The sequence below is a fragment of the Musca vetustissima genome, unplaced genomic scaffold (genome assembly GCF_032173495.1).
Source record: "Musca vetustissima isolate MV318-11 ecotype Yass unplaced genomic scaffold, APGP_CSIRO_Mvet_v1 utg5436, whole genome shotgun sequence".
Classification (NCBI taxonomy): domain Eukaryota; kingdom Metazoa; phylum Arthropoda; class Insecta; order Diptera; family Muscidae; genus Musca; species Musca vetustissima.
In genome coordinates this window covers 4,088-25,282 of record NW_026879924.1, presented here as the reverse complement: position 1 = coordinate 25,282, position 21,195 = coordinate 4,088, and the positions used below count along the sequence as shown (strand labels likewise).

At 35.7% G+C, this 21,195-nt stretch overlaps 2 protein-coding genes across 2 annotated transcripts; both read right to left on the bottom strand.

The window, feature by feature from the left end:
* Positions 1-1,250: 1,250 nt before the first annotated feature.
* LOC133325142 (odorant receptor 88a-like) lies at positions 1,251-2,782 on the bottom strand. The gene is made up of 4 exons (XM_061533965.1): positions 1,971-2,782; positions 1,607-1,808; positions 1,373-1,528; positions 1,251-1,313 (listed from the first exon to the last, which is right to left on the bottom strand). Exons 1-4 carry the CDS (start codon positions 2,780-2,782, stop codon positions 1,251-1,253), a joined length of 1,233 nt encoding a protein of 410 aa, XP_061389949.1.
* Positions 2,783-11,690: 8,908 nt separating this feature from the next.
* On the bottom strand, positions 11,691-15,441 carry LOC133325143 (uncharacterized oxidoreductase SSP0419-like). Its single transcript, XM_061533966.1, has 5 exons — positions 15,277-15,441; positions 14,826-14,981; positions 12,346-12,522; positions 11,908-12,272; positions 11,691-11,835 (listed from the first exon to the last, which is right to left on the bottom strand). Exons 1-5 carry the CDS (start codon positions 15,439-15,441, stop codon positions 11,691-11,693), a joined length of 1,008 nt encoding a protein of 335 aa, XP_061389950.1.
* Between the last annotated feature and the right edge of the window lie 5,754 nt (positions 15,442-21,195).

Genomic DNA, 21,195 nt, shown 5'->3' with positions numbered 1-21,195 from the left:
GTTATAGTTGCTCAATCTAGCCCAATTAGAGATCAACAGCACCTCTTCATTACATTCACATATTTTCCGAATATTAATATTCATATTCAGATTCCATTCGGCCTATTATTGACATCAAATCGAAAAAACACAAAAAATTAAGTATTCGGTCCACTTCATCCCAAAATTATTATCTGATCACCACCGAAAATTATAGGCGTTGTTCTTGACCATAACTGGAACCTCATGCAACATTTAAAAGCGGTCAGTGTTATATTTCCGCCATCTATTGTGGTAATGGGTTACTCGGAATCTACGTATTCTGAATATTTAATCGCAACTCCCACAAGTACACACGAACGACAGTATAATTGGTATCAATTTAAAGGTCAACCACTCCTATTGGATTTACTATCAACTTCTCGGGTTTATGTCCTTCGGGAGTTAACATATTCGCTATAGAATACAAATTTTGTCATTTTTCACACAAAAGTTAGGGTCCATTTGACGCGCTAAATATTGATCGATCTTTATCAAAACAGGCATGCTTATTCTTTGGCCCGATCCCCTTCTCCATGTAAAAATTTGCGATGTTTGGACCATAATTGCGGCCTATGGAGCGAAAAGAAAAACCTACAAAAATTTAGTATTTGGTCCATTTCATCCCCTAAATATTAACCAAAAACAATAGGGTTCTTCATTGGCCAGAACCCATCCTACATGCAAAATTTCGTGAAGATTGCTCCATAACTGTGGCCTGTATCGTGTTTACAAATTATAATGGACAGACGGACGGACGGACACACATGTCTAGATCGACTCAGCTAGTCGAGATATGACGATCGGTATACTTAAAGGTGGGTCTAGGACCAATATTTAGCGGCGTTACAAAATTGTGGGGCTGCACAAAGCTATAATACCCGGACAACATAGTTGTGTAGAGTATAAAAATACACCCCTTCAGGGACGTACGCAGGGGGGTAGCCCTGGGGACCGTGCCCCCCCGAAATGAATTTTTTTCACAGTAAATTTATGTTTGCAACAGCGAATTTTTTCCTTTTGTACTACCGGGAACCCCCCAAATGAAATCCTGTGTACGTTGCTGCACCCCTTATATAGTCCATTAAAAAATCTTTAAAAAAAATCCGCGTGTTTTTAAGTCATACAATTTTATTCTACATAAAATATGTATTTATAAGAGCTACATGTGACAGAATAGATAATAATTGAGTTTAAAATATATATTTAAAGGACAGTACTTCTAGAGACAATCATTTAGTTTTCGATCCACGAGCCTGTAAAAATGTAAACATCCGATAGGCAATCATCATTGTCTGAAAAAAATAGTAATAAATGAATGGAATCCTCTGAAAAAAAACTCCCAATTACTTACCGCTCGAAAATGCACCATATCAATGCTAAACAAATTATACCCACTCAGGGTAAATGGTCGACTGGCAAATAGCAAGAAATGTATTAAAAATTTCCGATACTCTATGGTGGCATCATACCAATTCTGCTCAAATAACACTTGACTCATATTAGTAGTCTAAAATATATGAATATATGAACAGAAGAACACATATGTACACCTATTCTGTATTAATTTATTTGAGGGTTTTCTTACCACACTTTCAATCCTTGATCCCTGATAACAATTATCGAATGCAAATGCCACCTGCACAAAGCAAGGAAATATAAACAAAGTTATGGCAATAATGTCATCCGTATTCGCTATCAAATAGATGTGAAAACATATTGAGGCACCACTTATAAGATCGGTGAGAAATAATGGTAAATTAAAAGTGCTCCGCAATTTGTCACCCAATCTGAAATTTAAAAAAAAATATATATTCTTATAATATTGATGTCCTCAGAAAGTCAATTGTAATGTATCTAGCCCTAATAAGATTATATATTTCTGAGATTTTTGTTTAAAATCATTTATGTAAGAAGCCAGTAATACAAGTCCATGTTTCGATATAGCTCACCTCAATATATGCTGATGATATTTGATTATCTCCACCAGATCCTTATAAAAATCCTTACTCTTTCTCCATCCCTCCATGGTATCCTTAGCATTTAATCGCGCCAATTCCGTATTGACATATTCGAAATGCATAATAAATTGAGCCACAGTGACAGTGTAAATATGATCCCATGTAAATAGGCAATTAATACCGAACAACGTTACCAGAGTCTCCGAAACATACATATACGGATAAGTGTAGGGATTCTCTTTCAAATGAAATGGAAACCATGAGGCATGTTGATGATATTCATCCAAGAGGGGAGCACCACTTGCCGGGTCATAAAAGAGAATATATTTCAACAAAGGTATTCCGATAAAAGCCGATAAGCCCACCACAGCATAGGTGAAGAGGAACCGGTGTCGAATCAACAAATACCTTGCCAATTTATTGCAGTTCATACGTTTCTGGAGCAAACGAGTGCGAGGAAATATTTTATCCAAATCATTCGTTAAATCCAACATGCTGTTGTATTTGAACATTAGGAATATGCCACGTATCAAACACAAAAATTCAATACTCCACACGGCACCGATTTGTTTGGCTTCACTTAAACGATGAGCTCGTATCTCGAATATAATTTTCAAAACATTACACGCACAATCGGTAATCAGCAGCGCCAAGGCGGCATATAAAAGTTTCAGAGACTTGAAACGAAAGGGTTGTCTATGATCCGACCGACGAAAATCTAAATAAATAATTTTCGTATAACGTTGTGATGGTTGTAGTTTCAAGAGAAATTCATCCAGCGTATAGAGGCGTTCGTTTTCCATAACTGCTGTTGCTTATACCTGAAAGGGACTTGTTGAGTTATTTCAAGAATATTTTCATTTTCACATAAATATATAACAAAATCAGTTACTTTAACGACGTCATATTTTACACGCCCTTTGATGTCAATGTTCGCCTAATAACTGAAAATTGTCTAATGTCTGGTAAAAAATTGGTAATTTTTTATTTCTTAATGGAGACATTATTGAAACGAAATATTAAAAATACAGTCAATTAAGGGTAATACAAAATTTATATAAATTGTTATAGCTAGACATACACACATTTACATATGAGAAATATTTATCCAATTAGGGTAAGGACTTAAGTGGAAAACAAACTGTGTCACTGGGACGGCTGATATAAAAATCTCAATTATTCAATTTAGATCAAATTCAAAATTACAAATATTTGATGGACATTAATATGAAAACATTTTGAATGCAGATAATTGTCCAAATCAGGTGTTTCAATTAACACCAATGTAAAAGGCAATTAACAGAATGTTAGACTTAATATTGTAACATCCACTTACAAAAGTAGTACGACATTTGTATACCCTCCACTTTCATTCAAAATGTATTCAACCAGTAGGCTGTTTATGCTGTGGGCAAATGGATATCACAGACACTAAAGATAACCAGTGAGCGGAGCAGTATAGTCGGACGGGGCCGACCATACGATACCCTACACAACTACCACGGAACTCAAATTTTCTGCGGATGTTTATTCCGAGACTGGGCAATATTTCGTGATATTTGCACCCTCTTGTCCGATTAGAGGCACCTCTTCCTCACACTGACATATTTTCCGAATATTACGAGTATTCAGTACAGCTATTGTCCAGATTCCCTTCACCGTGGGTTGTGTTGTGATGTTCAGCTTTCATTTGAGGTCTATAGATCGACTCGAAAATAACACAAAAAATTAAGTTTTCGGTCCACTTCATTCCAAAATTATTATCTGATCATCACCGAAAATTATAGGCGTTGTCCTTGACCATAACTGGAACCTCATGGAACATTTCAAAGCGATCAGCGCTATAGTTCCGCTCTCCAGAGTGATAATGGGTTACTAAATAATATATGAATACGGAGATACCTGTAAATATTTAGGTGTAACTCCCACATCCGAGCAAATACAACAATATAATTGGTCTTAATTTAAAGGTCAACCACTCCTCTTGGATATAATATCAACTTCTCGGGTATATGTCCTTCAGGGGTAAATATATACGCCATAGAATACAAATTTTGTAATTTTTCACACATAAGTCAGGGTGCATTTGACCCGCTAAATATTGACCGATCTTTCTCCAAACAGGCATGCTTATTCTTTGGCCCGATGCGCTTCTCCATGACAAATTTCACAATGTTCGGGCCATTATTGGAGCGACCAGAAAAACCGACAAAAATTTAGTATTTGGTCCATTTCATCCCCTAAATATTAACCGATTTTTCCCAAAAACATAGAATCATTTTCTCAGTCGATTTATGCATGTCCATCTGTACGTCCATGCATTTTTGTGAATCAGATTTTGATGAAATTTAGCACATGTAAATTATTTTGCCCAAGGACGAACCCTATTGAAATTGGAGAATATCGGTTCAAAATTAGATATAACTCCCACATATATATTTTCGTCCGATTTTTTGTAAATGGTGCACCAAACTCCCAATATTGGTCCGATTGGCACAAAATTTTGCACAGAGTACTGAATTTGGACTAGATTTGTCAAGTTTTGTTGAAATCGGTTCAGATTTAGATATAGTTTCGTCAGATTTTACGTAAATGGAGAACAATGTAGTCAATATTGGTCCGATTGAGACAAAATTTTGCACAAAGTACTGAGATAGGTCCAGATTGATATATGTCAAGTTTTGTGGAAATCGGTTCAAATATAGATATAGCTCCCATATATAGTTTCGTCCGATTTTATTTAAATGGAGCACCATACTGCGAATATTGGTCCGATTAGGACAAAACTTTACATGGAGTACTGAATTAGGTCCAGATTGATGTATGCAAAGTTGTTTTTTGGAATCGGTTCAGATGGAGCACTATACAGTCGATTGAGACAATATTTCACATATCGTATTGAAGTTACTACAGGTTAGTATGTGTATGGGTTGTTTTAATTTACTTCAAATATCTTTACGTAGTTAATTTCGTCCCATTCCATATCAATGGTCCTCCAAAGATGCTATGTCTATTCTAACGAAAGGATATTGTACATATGAGCGTCTCTTGTATGCACCCAATGTGGTGAAGGGTATCATATAGTCGGCCCCGACCGACTTTTGAACTTTCCTTACTGGATTTTTATATATAAATTCAACTTGATATACCACTCAATATTCTAGGGTGGTTTGTATATCATTTACGGGAAATCTGACGTAATAGTATATGGGATCTACACAGAAAAAATAATTTGTAAATTATATGAAGTGAGAATGAAAAAAAAACGTCGTTTCTTCTTATTTACATACATATTCATGTTATTCTTCATTATAAGCATATACAACGTTAACCATTCGGTTCGTATTAACACTTGTTTGAAATATTGTATTTAGCTTTTACATCGAAATAATTTGGTAAATACATATGCGAATTTTGTAATGCAGAGGTCGGTACAGCCCTTCGAATTACTCGACTCTAAAAAAAACACAACAAGTTAAGTTTTGGATGCACTTCATCTCAATATTATTATCTGATCATCACTGAAAATTATAGGCGTTGTCCTTGACTATACCTGGATCCTCATGGAAAATTTCAAGCGATTAGCGCTACATTTCCGCACTCTAGTGTGGAAGTGGGTTACTAAATAATATATAAATACGTAAGCACCTGTAAATATTTAAATGTATCTTCCACATCCGACAGTATAATTGGTATCAATTTAAAGGTCTCCTCTACTCCTCTTGGATATGCTATCAACTTCTCGGGTCTGGTCTTTGTCCTTCAGGGGTAAATATATACGCTACGAATCAAACACTAGAATACACATTTTGTCATTTTTCACACAAAAGTCAGGGTCCATTTGACCCGCTAAATATTAACCGATCTTTATCAAATCAAAGAACATGCATGTTCTTTGGCCCGATCTCCCTTTTCATGTAAAAATTTGCGATGTTTGGGCCATAATTGCGGCCTCTGGTGCGACCATAAAATATTAACTGCTCTTTACCAAAACCAATAAAGGTCTTCATTGGCCAGAGCCCACCCAATATGCAAAATTTCGTGAGGATTGGTCCATAACTGTGGCGTGTATCGTGTTTACAAATTATAATGGACAGACGGACAGACACACATGTCTAGATCGACTAAGCTAGTCGAGATATGATATATAGTTTCTTCCAATATAACGTAAGTGAATCTCACAACAACTAGAGGACATAGAAGATCTATGTTACACCTTTTTTATTCTCCAAACACACAAATGAATGTTAAACCTACTATATCATAGTCCCCGATATTTTGAATATTGTTGATTTCCGAAGATGTCTCTATTCATACGTACCCTTAGACTCTATTCTGCAAACTGATGAAATTTTATTTTATCCTTAGTTTAGTGTATATACTATGACGACAATACCTTCGATAAAGAAGAAGGACACTTTTTATAAATTTCAATATTAATAATTTTTTTATTACAATTATTTGCAATGAATCTGCAGTTTTAAGGTGTTAAGAATTGACACGTTTTTATTTTTGAAATGATGTCAACAAAATGCAATGTCTATTGGGGAAACAGGATGACAAAGTGTTTTTTGTTTTATTGATGCCATCTGTCGGGTAGACAAGTTGTACCCACAGCACATATAAACACTCAACTAATGAATTACAACTTAAATATTTCATAATTATATACCTAAAGCCTAATGAGGGTACACGTCAATACAATCAGGAATGCGCCCCATCGAAATAAATCTTTTTGACCAAACACATTTTGTACCATTGGGTGACAATAATTCCTATTGAGTTTGAAACTCCTTGGTGAGTATATGAAAACTCCATAAGGAAAAAAGTCCTCAAATGTCAAAGTTCGGAGATATGACGCTATAATTTTTTTTGCTGGCGACCCTATTATACTGCAAGAGATGTTGTATTTTTATACCCTCCACCATAGTATTAATTTTGTCATTCCGTTTGTAACACATAGAAATATAAATTTCCGACCCTATAAAGCATATATATTCTTGATCAGGGTAAAATTCTAAGACGATCTAGCCATTTCCGTCCGTTCTCCCTCTGTCTGTCCGTCCGTCTGTTGTAATCACGTTATTTTCTGAAGGAATTGAGATAGGGTGCTGAAATTTTCCATAAAGTTGTCTTTTGTCTGCAGGCAGTTCATGTTCGAAGATGGGATATATCGGTCCACGTTTAGGCATAGCTCCCATATAACAGAACCTCCCAATTTTTGGTATTTTGGGGTTCTTGAGCGCGTTTTTCAACCGAATACCCTGAAAATTGGTACATTGAGTTATTATTGGGCACTACATGTCTCCACAAAAAATCATAAATATAGGTCCACTTTTTCTGGTAGCCCTCATATAACGGTACCCTCTAATTTGCAGTATTTTAGGGGTTTTGATCATATTTTTCCACACAATTGGCTAAAATTTAGTATTTTGAGTTCTTAACAGGTACCAAAACTCTCCACCAAAAATTATGAATATAGGTCTATTTTTCCGGGTAGCCCCCATATAAGGGTACCCCCAATTTGCGGTATTTTGGGGTTCTTGAGCGCGTTTTTCAGCCCAATTCTCTGACATTTGGTACATTGAGTTCTTATTTGGTCGCAAATATCTAAACTAAAGGTTATAAATATCGGTTCACTTTTTCTGGGATTTTATCGCATTTTTGGCTGTAATTTAGTACTTTGAGTTCTTATTGGGTAGCAAATCTCTCCACTAAAAATAATAAATTTATGTTCTAGAGCGTGTTTTTCTACCAAATTTTTAAGTATTTCGTCAGATCCCCTTCACCGTATAAAATATGTGATGTTCTGCATGTAATAATGACCTCTAAAGCGACTAAAAAATCTGAAAAAATAAAAATTTCTGTTCTTTTCACATCCTAAATATCATCTCAATATCACCGTCGTCCTTGATCTTAACCGAAACTTCACTTCAAATGTCAAGGCTATGTGATCGACATTTCCGCCCTCTATTGGGGCAATAATAATTAAAGTATAACCCCCACGTGTGCGCCAGAGTTGGGCAATCTAGTTCACCTAGCGGATCGATCTTTCTCGTTCCTTTTTTAAAGGAACTTGTTCCTTAATGTAGTTCCTTTGCTCCATATAGTTCCTTTACTCCATACAGTTATTTTGCTGCTAATAGTTCCTTTGCTCCATAATGTTCCGACTCCTACATAGTTCCTTTGCATCTCTCTCTTTCATCGTTCTTTTTTCCATATATAGTTCCTTTGCTCCATATAGTTCCTTTGTTCCATGTAGTTCCATTGCTCCATATAGTTCCTTTGCTCTTTATAGTTTCTTTGCTCTAAATATTTCGTTTACTCCATAATATAGTTCGACTCCTACATAGTTGCTTTGAATCTCTCTTTCATCGTTCTTATTGTTTATTTTTCGCTCACATAGTTCCGTGCTGATTTACTAATAAATGCAAAAATTTGAAAATTGTGCAAAAATGAAAAAAAATGAATCTACAGAATTTCGAGAACGAATGAAGAATATGGGAATAAAGGAACGAGATCAGTAAAAAGAACGAGAAAAAAAGGAAAAGAAACAAACGAGATCAGAAAAAGGAACTATATTAATTAAAGAGCTGGAACTAGTTCCGATCGTTCCTTTCTCGGAATAGTTCCAATGAACTAGTTCGTTCAGGATCTACCTTACTCTACCGTGTACATACAAGAATATAATCGGCATCAATTTAAAGGCCAACCACTCCTCTTGAATATACAGTCAAATTCTCGGGTCTATGTCCTTCAGGAGTAAATATATACGCATCAGAATATAAATTTTGTAAATTTTTACACAAACGCTGCGCCCATTTGACCTGCTAAATATTGACCGATCCTTATCAAAACAGTCATGCTTTTTCTTTGGCCAGATTCCATTCCTGGGCCAGATTCCCTTCCCTTCATAATTGTGGCCTCTAGAGCGATCAGAAAAACAGACAAATATAAAGTTTTTAGTCCATTTCATCAAACAATACCAAAACAATAGGGGTATTGCTGTCAGAACCATCCTACATGCAAAATTTCGTGATTGGTCCATAACTGTAGCCTGTATCCATTATTGGACATACAGACGGACTCGACTCAACTAGTCGAGATATGCGGTATACTTAATGTGGGTCTAGGACCAATATTTAGCCGCAATACTAACTCTTGAGGCTGCACAAATATTTTACCCTGACAACGTAGCTGTGTAGGGTATAAAAATATAAAAAATGGGAAAGAAATTTATAAAGACCACTTTATCATCAAATTACCCGAAATTCCAAATGACAGCCCCTTTGGTTAAAAAAAAAAAAACTGGCAAAACTTTTAAGATTTCGGATATTGGTCCATTATATGATGGCGTGGACCGATATGTCCCATTTTCGAACCATTGTAGCAGTACTATACGTAATATTGGTGATGAAAACGTAATGACAAATTTAAAATCCAACATTATCCCCAACACACAGTGGGCGATTGGGCCTCTTTAGCGGCATTTAATTAATAACTTCTAAACGAAAAACGATATCGTCAGCCGCTTTTTTTCACAGCTCAGAAAAAAGTCATAGAATTTTTTATGAAAAAAAAATTGCTTAATTTTTTTATTTTTAAAATCATTTTAATTCTTTTTATTTTTAAAATTTTTTAATATTATTTTTTAACATTTTATAAATCAAAATTATTTTCGGAATCAGAATCAGGCATATCTAGATGCTCCTTAAAAGCAAGCTCTTAACATAATCGTCCATAATAATATATTTGCAGACGAAATTGAAGACCCATTTGACAATGAAGATATCAAAGAGTCTGACGAAACTAATAAAGCATTTATGATATCTTTGATTGTTTTTTTCCTGGAATTTTTTCTTGTATTGCTCTCGCGTATGATTCCATAGTCCTTGTTCCTGGCTTCAAGAGCTTCTTCGGACATCATACCAATCGGAAGGGAAAAATTGTTTATTATATCTGCTCAATGAATTAAAATTCTGTGAACAGACGATGGCATGTAAAAGCAGGAGTATGCTTTAACAGTTTCCAATGCGTAAAATCCGAGTGCGACCAAATTTATGTCGTATCCACAAGCCAATCCACGTAATACTACGCTAAATCGATATATTAAATCATACCTTACTACTGTTATACGAGCAGCCAAATTTGGTTGTTGGAAAAACCTCCTTGTAGTGTTTCCGTTGTTTTTGCTGCCAGTACCATCCATTGGTATATCCACCAACAAATGCATTTCTTCCCTTAGTTTCTGCTGAATACGTCTTTTATTTTGTTCGACGACATCCTTGTGGAGACTTGATAAGCCATATTCAAATAGGTTTCCCTTAATAGGAAAGCTTTTCACCAAATTTAGATCGTTCATATTCGCTACAGATTCCACATGTTTGCGAAGCCGATTCCGATATGGCACTGAAATTGGTGATTAATTCTTAAGGTACTCACAAATGTTTGAAAAATATTTAAAATTTTGCTTTTATTGTTTTCAATTTCTCCATATAGTTCTTTTGCTCCATAATGTTTCGACTCCTACATCCTACATCCTTGCGGAGACTTGATAAGCCATATTCAAATAGGTTTCCCTTAATAGGAAAGCTTTTCACCAAATTTAGATCGTTCATATTCGCTACAGATTCAAATGTTTGCGAAGCCGATTCCGATATGGCACTGAAATTGGTGATCAATCCTTAAGGTACTCACAAATGTTGGAAAAATATTTCATATTTAGCTGTTAATGTTTTCAATTCTCTGCAAGACAAGTCTGCCGATTCTTTCTCGCAAAGTAATTTAATGGGTCGATAATATCGGGTAGAAGAAGGCCGATTTTTTTTCCATAAAACGGTCGGTCCTATCTGCACTATCAATGGTACCGCACAATTTTTTTTTCGCACAACGCAGTTTATCTTAGCATGGATATATATCTGCGTTTTGCTCTTTAGCGGCTCTCTTTGACAAATTCCATGTGTACTTGATATGTCCAACATCTACAAATATGCCATACTAAAAAAATTACCCGTTTTGCTACCGACATTGTCTCAAAAAATTGCCATGATTTAAAGGTTAGCAGGTAATAGCAGTTCATATTACACATTTTGGACGCACAATGACTCATACTTCCTGCTAAAAAAAGAGTTAGATCGAATCCGTGCGAATCTTGTAAGTTCTACTCCACGAACGATAGCTGCGTGCTATAGCGGGCTAGTTGTTAATACACTTAATTACTACTACGTCTTATGAACAGCACATTTATAGACCGGTCACAAACACAGATTTTTTATGTAATACATACCTTGAAGTTAATAAAAAGCCACACTTTTAATAAAACAAGTAAAAATTTTAAATTTCCAAGGAGCTCGAAATCAATGGGCACAACAAAGAAAAAATATTGTAAAGCACGTGTGTTTGACAGCTCACAGCTAATGATCAGCTGATCGAAGAGTTTATAAAAAACGCCAAAAATCTAATCAAAGTATCCGTTATCGATTTGTGAAAAGAATTAACGCTTTTTCAAATTTGAAAATTTGAATTAAATGCCGCTAGCGAGGCCCAATCGCCCACTGTGCAACATGGTCTACACTCAGCATTTTATCTTCGTCCTGTGTACTGATTACCAATAAGTCAGTTATTGTCCCATACAAAAAGTTTACAGTCATGATAAATTTATTTACATACATACTACACAAAAAAATTACAACAAAAAAATATATAAATTATCTAAGATTTTGTATTATTATTTACATCACATTTGATGGTACCTTCCTGCAGTAGTTCTTTGACTTTACTCGATTTTATATATCTTTTGTAATTGCTACCAACAATCAGTGTCAAAAAGCGTTCCTTTATATAGGTTGGCAGTAATCTAAAAAATAATTAAAAAAATAACAACAATTTCAGTCGATCTTATTATCATAGCCATCTTCTTACTACTTACTCAAATAATTTATACATATACTTAATGGAACCGGGTATGACCAGTTCATCTTCCCCGGCCAACATGCCCTCAACAATGCGTCGGGCAACACTACCACCCGAAGCTCCTCGTATACCATTCATATCGACTAATTTCTTAACATATTTATTTGTATTTAAAAATGTTGGCATTACAGTGGTCGCCGTGATGTTATGACCAAGTAGCATTAATTCCGATCGCAGCATCCATGTGAGGTGGCGCACTGCAGCTTTGGTGGCAGCATAAACACTCATTGTGGGAAAAGCCAAGAGGGCCGAAGCAGATGAAATGTTGACAATATGGCCACGATTCAGTTCTTTCATTTTGGGTAGAAATATTTCAGTCGTCTAAAACAGAAGTAAAATATAATAAAACAGATATAAATAAAATATCATATTATTTAATTTTGAATTTACTTACATAACATACGGCACTGACGTTAACATTAATCATACGTTGGACTTCTTCTAGTGGTGGATTTTGTGCTGTTGAAAAGAATAACACTGCAGCATTGTTAACTAAAATTGTTGTATCTCCCAAATCTCTGGTGACGTTGTCTCGTAATTCGGAAATTTGTTTGTGATCCGATACATCAACCTTGAAATAACAAAATGAGGAAATATTCGTATTATATTTTCTGTCGTATGGCATATTTGGTTCCCACTTCATATAAATGGTACACCTCTGTTGCTACATTTTATAATAGACACGTAATTTTTTGGAAATATATCCAAATTCAGATAGAAAACCATATGAGGTTAGATAAAATTATATTCAAATAAAGGATCCCAAACGCTGAACATTTTGAAATTTATGGCATAGAAAAATTTTTAGGATTTCTATACGGTGAATGAATATGCCTGGAACTCTGAAATATAGTAGGTGTCTCTATTAATTTATGTTTAATACAAATATTCAGCTGAACAACAATTGGATAAAATCTGTATTCGCTATACATGATATGTATGATTTTATGACGATTTTTCAATTTAGTAGGCAAGGTGCCAAGAAGAAGTAGTCAAATAGACACAATCTTAGGATTTATTTTAGGTTCAATGAAAATGCGTCTAAGACCATGAAAGTGCGTAGTGCACTACAATAAAAAAAATCGGTCCAGAGTTAAATATAGCTTCCATAATTTTTTTAAATATAGTTCACTAAAGGCCCCACGTCTGGCCGATTCAAATGATTATACCCTTCGCCACACTGTGGTACAGGTTATTATATCTTTGTGCATATGTTTGTAACAGGCAAAAGAAAACGAGATAGACACATAGTTCCTTTTGAGAATATGCATAGAATTACTTTCTGAGTCGATTTACGCATGTCCGTCTTTCCGTCCATGTATTTTTGTGAAAATAGTACAGTTCGCATTTATGATCCGATTTGGAAAATGAAATTCGGCATAGGTCACTTATTTGGCCCACGGACGACGTGGGAAAAATCGGTTCAGAATTAGATATAGCGCTCATATATATTTTCGTCCGATTTAATGTAAATGGTGCACCAAAGTCCCCAGATATCACTCGATTTGCACGAAATTTGGCTCAGCGTAATAAATTAGGTCTAGAATGATGTAAGTTAAATTTCCTGAAAATCGGTTTAGATTTAGATATAGTTCCCATATATATTTTCATCCGATTTAATGTAAATGGTCCCCCAAAGTCCCTATATATCTTTCGATAAATTGGGTCAAGAATGATGTGTGTTAAGTTTCCTGAAAATCGGTTCAGATTTAGATATAGCTTCCATATATATTTTCGTCCGATTTAATGTAAATGGTGCACCAAAGTCCCTATATATCTTTCGATTTGCACGAAATTTGGCACAGCGTAATGAACTAGGTCTAGAATGATGTGTGTTAAGTTTCCTGAAAATCTGTTCAGATTTAGATATAGCTCCCATATATATTTTCTTCCAATTTAATGTAAATGGTCCCCCAAATCCCCATATATCTTTCGATTTGCACGAAATTTTGCACAGCATAATGAATTAGGCCTAGAATGATGTGTGTTAAGTTTCCTGAAAATCTGTTTAGATTTAGATATAGCTCCCATATATATTTTCGTCCGATTTAATGTAAATGGTCCACCAAAGTCCCTATATATCTTTCGATTTGCACGAAATTTGGCACAGCGTAATGAATTAGGTATAGAATAATGTGTGTTAAGTTTCCTGAAAATCGGTTCAGATTTAGACATAGCTCCCATATATATTTTCGTCCGATTTATGAAATGAAAATTTTAATAATTCAGTTGCGAAAAGACATGTTTATGGATCCAATTTCATTTTACTGGTCCTTTAAAAATGCGACGTCTGTTTGGATTCATCTGTTAAATATACACAAAGTGGTGAAAGGTATCATATAGTCGGCCCCGTCCGACTTGACTACTTTCCTTACTGGTTTTTTGTATAGATTTCTGAATGACATGTTTGTGTGTCGACTTAAATTGGTTAATATATTTATGTAGATCATATATAAAATTTCGACCGATTCCATGTCAGTAGTCATACTACGATGCTATGTATGTTATATTGATAGAATATTGCTGTACGTTTTAATGTGGCATATTATATAGTCGGCCCGTCCGACTTTTGAGCTTTCCTTACTGGGTTTTCCTATGTTGCTGTCTCTAACCTTACTGTCTGTAATTTCATATTTAATTTTCTAAGAGTATAAACAACGACAATTTACAATGACATACCCACCATATAACGGTCCCGATTTTTTAAAGGGTATAAAAAGTTCGGCCGGAACACCTTTCTACTTGTTAGCATTATTTTTTCGGTTTTATTAAAAACCGATCAAACTAAATGTTTATATATTTTTGTTATCATTTAAATAAATATCTTACGAATAAGGGCGAATATGAATATCAAAATGAAATTTTCAAAATTACCTTGTACGCTTTGGCTTTAACATTGTATGTTTCCGCTATATGTTCGGCTGTTTCTTCGGCCAACGTTTGTTGTATGTCGACGATGGCAATGCGACAGCCACGCTTAGCCAAATCGATGGCTATTTCACGACCCAAACCGCCAGCAGAACCAGTTATCTGTTGAAATGCAAAGCAAACGAAGATGATCATTGACATAAAAGAACAATGTAATTAAATTCAGAAATGCTGGCAAAGCACAGTGGTAGACGAAGAAAACGATGAACACGAAAAATATTGAACAATAAATAATCATATAAAAAATATCACAATATATTCTAAATAATTATTTTTCCGCTTTGAAATACTGTGCAAACTTTTGAATGTCAATGTTATTTGGACTTTTTTGTTGTTGTGATTCATATTTTATTCTTCTTTTTAAATTTTGTAAATTTGTTGTTGTATTTTTCATTACCACGGCCACTTCGTTGCTGAGTGAAATATTTGTTTTCTTTGGTCTTAACCATTTCACCACTTGATAGATTATGGATGCCACAATAAATGCTGGATATGCCACAATAAGACCGATTAATGGCAATTGATTAACAATAAAACCCATAAGCCACTTGCTGTTCAGCATTGTTGTTATTATTGCTTTAAATGTTTTTTTCGTTTTTCTAATAATTTCCGTTTAAAATGCAATTCAGTTTTGAGTTTTTGTTTTCAATACGATAACTCGTTTTGATGTGTTCGAATATAACGTTTAAACAATATTAAATCGCGTATTGAAATAACGCATATATTTATAAACTTTGTCAAGGGGGTCAACCAGAATACACAGTTTTGACGAAATCAAGGTGAAGGTGAACGCAAATGCGATCAAGAAAAAAAAAACAAAAACAAACAAACAAAAAATTCCGATGCAACATAACGGGGATTTTAGATTGTTTGGAATCTCAAACAGCGACAGACAACAAAAAACACCACAGCAAACAGTCGAAATGGGCCAAAATTTTATTTTTGTCAGGTTTTCTAGTCATGTTAGAGGGGCCAAATAATTAGAAATTTAAATAAATATCTAAATTAATTTTAGGGTATATTTTTAAGAGCAGATTTTTATACCCTACACAACTATGTTGTCAGGGTATTATAGCTTTGTGCAGCCCCAAAAGTTTGTAAAGCCGCGAAATATTGGTCCTAGACCCACCTTTAAGTATACTGATCGTCATATCTCGACTATCTGAGTCGATCTAGACATGTGTGTCCGTCCGTCCGTCTGTCCATTATAATTTGTAAACACGATACAGGCCACAGTTATGGACCAATCTTCACGAAATTTTGCATGTAGGATGGGTTCTGACCAATGAAGACCCCTATTGTTTTTGGGAAAGATCGGTTAATATTTAGGGGATGAAATGGACCAAATACTAAATTTTTGTCGGTTTTTCTGGTCGCTCCACAGGCTGCAATAAAGGCCCGAACATCGTGAAATTTTGCATGGATAAGGGGGTCGTGCCAAAGAATAAGCATGCCTGTTTTGATAAAGATAGGTCAATATTTAGCGGGTCAAATTGACCCTGACTTTTGTGTGAAAAATGACAAAATTTGTATTCTATAGCGTATATATTTACCCCTGGAGGACATAGACCCGAAGAGTTGATGTTATATCCAAGAGGAGTGGTTGACCTTTAAATTAAGACCAATTATATTGTCGCATGTGCTCTGATGTGGGAGTTACACCTAAATATTTACAGGTATCTCCGTATTTGTATGTTATTTAGTAACCCATTATCACTCTAGAGAGCCGAACATACCGCTGATCGCTTTGAAATGTTTCATGAGGTTCCAGTTATGGCCAAGGACAACGCCTATAATTTTCGGTGATGATCAGATAATAATTTTGGAATGAAGTGGACCGAAAACTTAATTTTTTGTGTTATTTTCGAGTCGATCTACAACAACACAACCCACGGTGAAGGGAATCTGGACAATAACTGTACTGAATACTCGTAATATTCGGAAAATATGTCAGTGTGAGGAAGAGGAGCTGTTTACCTCTAATCGGGCATGAGGGTGCAAATATCACGAAATATTGCCCAGGCTCGGAATACACATCCGTAGAAAATTTGAGTTCAGTGGTAGTTGTGTAGGGTATCGTATGGTCGGCCCCGTCCGACTGTACTGATCCGCTCACTGGTTTTTTAATATTTTGAGGCTATATTAAATATGTTTAGGGCAAGGACGGGGCGGCCCGACACCACAGTAAATTTATGTTTGCAACAGCGAATTTTTTCATTTTGTACTACTGGGCCCCCTCCGAAATGAAATCCTGTGTACGTTGCTGGTTTAGGGTATGTATATTTATAGCCGTGGCCTCTTTTAAAATGTTTAGGGTATATTTATAGGCGAAGATTTATTCATAACCTACACAACTGTGTTGTCAGGGTATTTTAGCTTTGTGCTGCCCCAAGAGTTTGTAACACCCCGAAATATTGGTCATAGACCCACCTTTAAATATACCGATCGTCATATCTCGACTAGACGTCGATCTAGACATGTGTGTCCGTGCGTCCGTCCATTATAATTTGTAAACACGATACAGGCCACAGTTATGGACCAATCTTCTCGAAATTTTGCTTGTAGGATGGGTTCTTGTCAATGAAGACACCTATTCTTTTCTTTTTTTCTTTAAACAAATACTTAATTTTTGTCGGTTTTTCTAGTCACTCCACAGGCCGCAATTATGATCCAAACAATTATGGTCAAAGAATAAGCATGCGTGTTTTGATAAAGATGGGTCAATATTTAGCGGGTCAAATGTACCCAGACTTTTGTGTGGAAAATGACAAAAATTGTATTCTATGGCGTATATATTTACCCCTGAAGGACATAGACCCGAGAAGTTGATAGTATGTCCAAAGGAGTGGTTGACCTTTAAATTAATACCAATTACATTATTGTATGAACTCGGATGTGGGAGATACACTTAAATATTTACAGGTGCTTACGTATTCATATATTATTTAGTAACCCATTACCACACTAGAGGGCGGAAATGTAGCGCTGATCGCTTTGAAATTTTTTATGAGGATCCTAGTACGGTTAAGGATAATCCCTATAATTTTCAGTGATAATAATATTGGGATGAAGTGGACCGAAAACTTATTTTTGTTATGTTTTTTTTCGAGTCGATCTATAGGCCACAGTTGGAAGCCGAACATAACAACACAACCCACGGTGAAGGGAATCTAAAGAAGTAATTAGAAGGGCTGTACCGAATATTAGTAATATTTGTTGACCTCTAGTCGGTCAAGAGGGTGCAAATATCGCGAAATATTTCTCAAGTTCAGAATGTATTCCCACAGAAAGTTAGATTTTCATGGAAATTGTGTAGGGTATCATATGGTCGGTCCCGTCCGACTATTCTGCTTTTTTACAGAACTTTTAAGGTATATTAATAGGCGTGGATAGGCATGAATTTATTATACCCTACACAACTATGTTGTCAGGGTATTATAGCTTTGTGCAACACCAAAAGTTTGTAACGCCGCGAAATATTGGCCCTAGACCCACCTTTAAGTATACCGATCGTCATATCTCGACTAGCTGAGCTGATGTAGACATGTGCGTCCGTCCGTCCGTCTGTCCATTATAATTTGTAAACACGATACAGGCCACAGTTATGGACCAATCTTCACGAAATTTTGCATGTAGGATGGGTTCTGGCCAATGAATACCCCTATTGTTTTTGGGAAAGATCGGTTAATATTTAGGGGATGAAATGGACCAAATACTAAATTTTTGTCGGTTTTTCTGGTCGCTCCAGAGGCCGCAATAATGGCCCGAACATGAAATTTTGCATGGAGAAGGGGATCGGGCCAAAGAATAAGCTTGCCTGTTTTGATAAACATTGGTCAATATTTAGCGGGTCAAATGGTTGACCTTTAAAATGATACCAATTATATTATCGTATGTACTCGGATGTGGGAGTTACACCTAAATATTTAAAGGTATCTCCGTATTCGTACATTATTTAGCAACTCATTATCACTTTAGAGCGCGGAACTATAGCTCTGATCGCTTTGAAATGTTCCATAAGGTTTCGGTGATGATCAGATAATAATTTTGCAATGAAGTGGACCGAAAACTTAATTTTTTGTGTTATTTTCAAGTCGATATATAGACCACAAATGAAAGTCGAACATCACAACACAACCCACGGTGAAGCGAATCTGGACAATAGCTGTACTGAATACTCGTAATATTCGGAAAATATGTCAGTGTGAGGAAGAGGTGCTATTTACCTCTAATCGGGCAAGAGGATGCCAATATCACGAAATATTGCCCAGGCTCGGAATAAACATCCGCAGAAAATTTGAGTTCCGTGGTAGTTGTGTAGGGTATCGTATGGTCGGCCCCGTCCGACTATACTGCTCCGCTCACTGGTTTTTAAATATTTTTTGGGTATATTTTTTATATTTTATATTTTGTTAGGTTATATTTATAGGCGTAGATTTCTATACCCTACACAACTATGTTGTCAGGGTATTATAGCTTTGTGCAGCCCAAATGTTTGTAACGCCGCGAAATATTGGTCCTAGACCCACCTTTAAGTATACCGATCGTCATACCTCGACTAGCTGAATCGATCTAGACATGTGTGTCCGTCCGTCTGTCCATTATAATTTGTAAACACGATACAGGCCACAGTTATGGACCAATCTTCACGAAATTTTGCATGTTGATTGGGTTCTTGCCAATGAAGACCCCTATTGTTTTTGGAAAAGATCGGTTAATATTTAGGGGATGAAATGGACCAAAAACATTATTTTTGTCGGTTTTTCTGGTCGCTCCAGAGGCCGCAATTATAGCCCAAACACCGCGAATTTTTGCATGGAGAAGAGGATTGGGCCAGAGAATAAGCATGCATGTTTTGATAAAGATCGGTCAATATTTAGCCGGTCAAATGGACCCTGACTTTTGTGTGAAAAATGACAAAATTTGTATTCTATGGCATATATATTTACTCCTGGAGGATGTAGACCCGAGGAGTTGATAGCATATCCAAGATGAGTGGTTGGCCTTTAAATTGATACCAAATATAGTGATGTATCTTATCAGATGTGGGAGTTACATCAAATATTTACAGGTGCTTACGTTTTCAGATATCATTTAGTAACCCATTACCACATTAGAGGGAGAAATATCGCACTAATGGCTTTAAAATTTTTCATGAAGTTCCAGTTATGGTCAAGAACAACGTCTACAATTTTCGGTGATGATCAGATTAAAATTTTGGGATGAAATGGACCGAAAACTTAATTTTTTATGTGTTTTCGAGTCGAGTATAATCCGATCAATCACCGTGAAGGTAATCTGGTCAAGTAATTAGAAGGACTGTACTGAATATTCGAAAAAGTAAGGAAGAGGTGTTGTTGACCTCTAAACGGACATAAGGGGGCAAATATCACGAAATATTACTCTGACTCGGAATAAACATCTTCAGAAAGTTAGAGTTCGTGGTAGTTGTGTAGGGTATCGTATGGTCGGCCCCGTCCGACTATACTGCTCCGCTCACTGGTTTGTAAATATATTTACGGTATATTTATAGGCGTAGATTTATTTTGAAATATTTTTAGGGTATATTTATAGGCGTTGATTTATTTTTATACATTTTTGGGGTATATTTATAGGTGTGGATTTACATTTAATCATTTTTTGGGTATATTTATAGGCGTGAATTAATTATACCCTACACAACTATGTTGTCAGGGTATTATAGCTTTGTGCAGCACCAAAAGTTTGTAACGCCGCGAAATATTGGAAATATCTCGACTAGCTGAGTCGATCTAGACATGTGTGTCCGTCCGTCCGTCTGTCCATTATAATTAGTACACACGATACAGGCTACAGTTATGGACCAATCTTCACGAACTTTTGCATGTAGGATGGGTTCTGGCCAATGAAGACCCCTATTGTTTTTGGTAAAGATCGGTTCATATTAAGGGGATGAAATGGACCAAATACTAAATTTTCGTCGATTTTTCTGGTCGCTCTAGAGGCCGCAATTACGGCCCGAACATCGTGAAATTTTACATGGAGAAGGGGATCGGGCCAAAGAATAAGCATGCCTGTTTTGATAAAAATCGGTCAATATTTAGCGGGTCAAATGGACCCAAACTTTTGTGTGAAAAATGACAAAATTTGGATTGTATGGCGTATATATTTAATTCTAAAGCACATAGACCCGAGGAGTTAATAGTATATCCGAGATGAGTAGTTGACCTTTAAATTGATACCAATGATATTGTCGTATGTACTCGGATGCGGGAGTTACACTTAAATATTTACATGTGCCTACGTATTCATATATTATTTAGTAACCTAATACCAC

Excerpts from the sequence above, each read along its gene's own strand:
- LOC133325142 (XM_061533965.1), bottom strand. The coding sequence starts at position 2,782 with ATGGAAAACGAACGCCTCTATACGCTGGATGAATTTCTCTTGAAACTA. Across the intron at positions 1,529-1,606 it reads GATCAAGGATTGAAAGTGTG|ACTACTAATATGAGTCAAGT; the intron begins GTAAGAAAACCC and ends CATATATTTTAG. Across the intron at positions 1,314-1,372 it reads ATATGGTGCATTTTCGAGCG|ACAATGATGATTGCCTATCG; the intron begins GTAAGTAATTGG and ends TATTTTTTTCAG.
- LOC133325143 (XM_061533966.1), bottom strand. The coding sequence starts at position 15,441 with ATGCTGAACAGCAAGTGGCTTATGGGTTTTATTGTTAATCAATTGCCA. Across the intron at positions 12,523-14,825 it reads TTAAAGCCAAAGCGTACAAG|GTTGATGTATCGGATCACAA; the intron begins GTAATTTTGAAA and ends TGTTATTTCAAG. Across the intron at positions 11,836-11,907 it reads TATATGTATAAATTATTTGA|ATTACTGCCAACCTATATAA; the intron begins GTAAGTAGTAAG and ends ATTATTTTTTAG.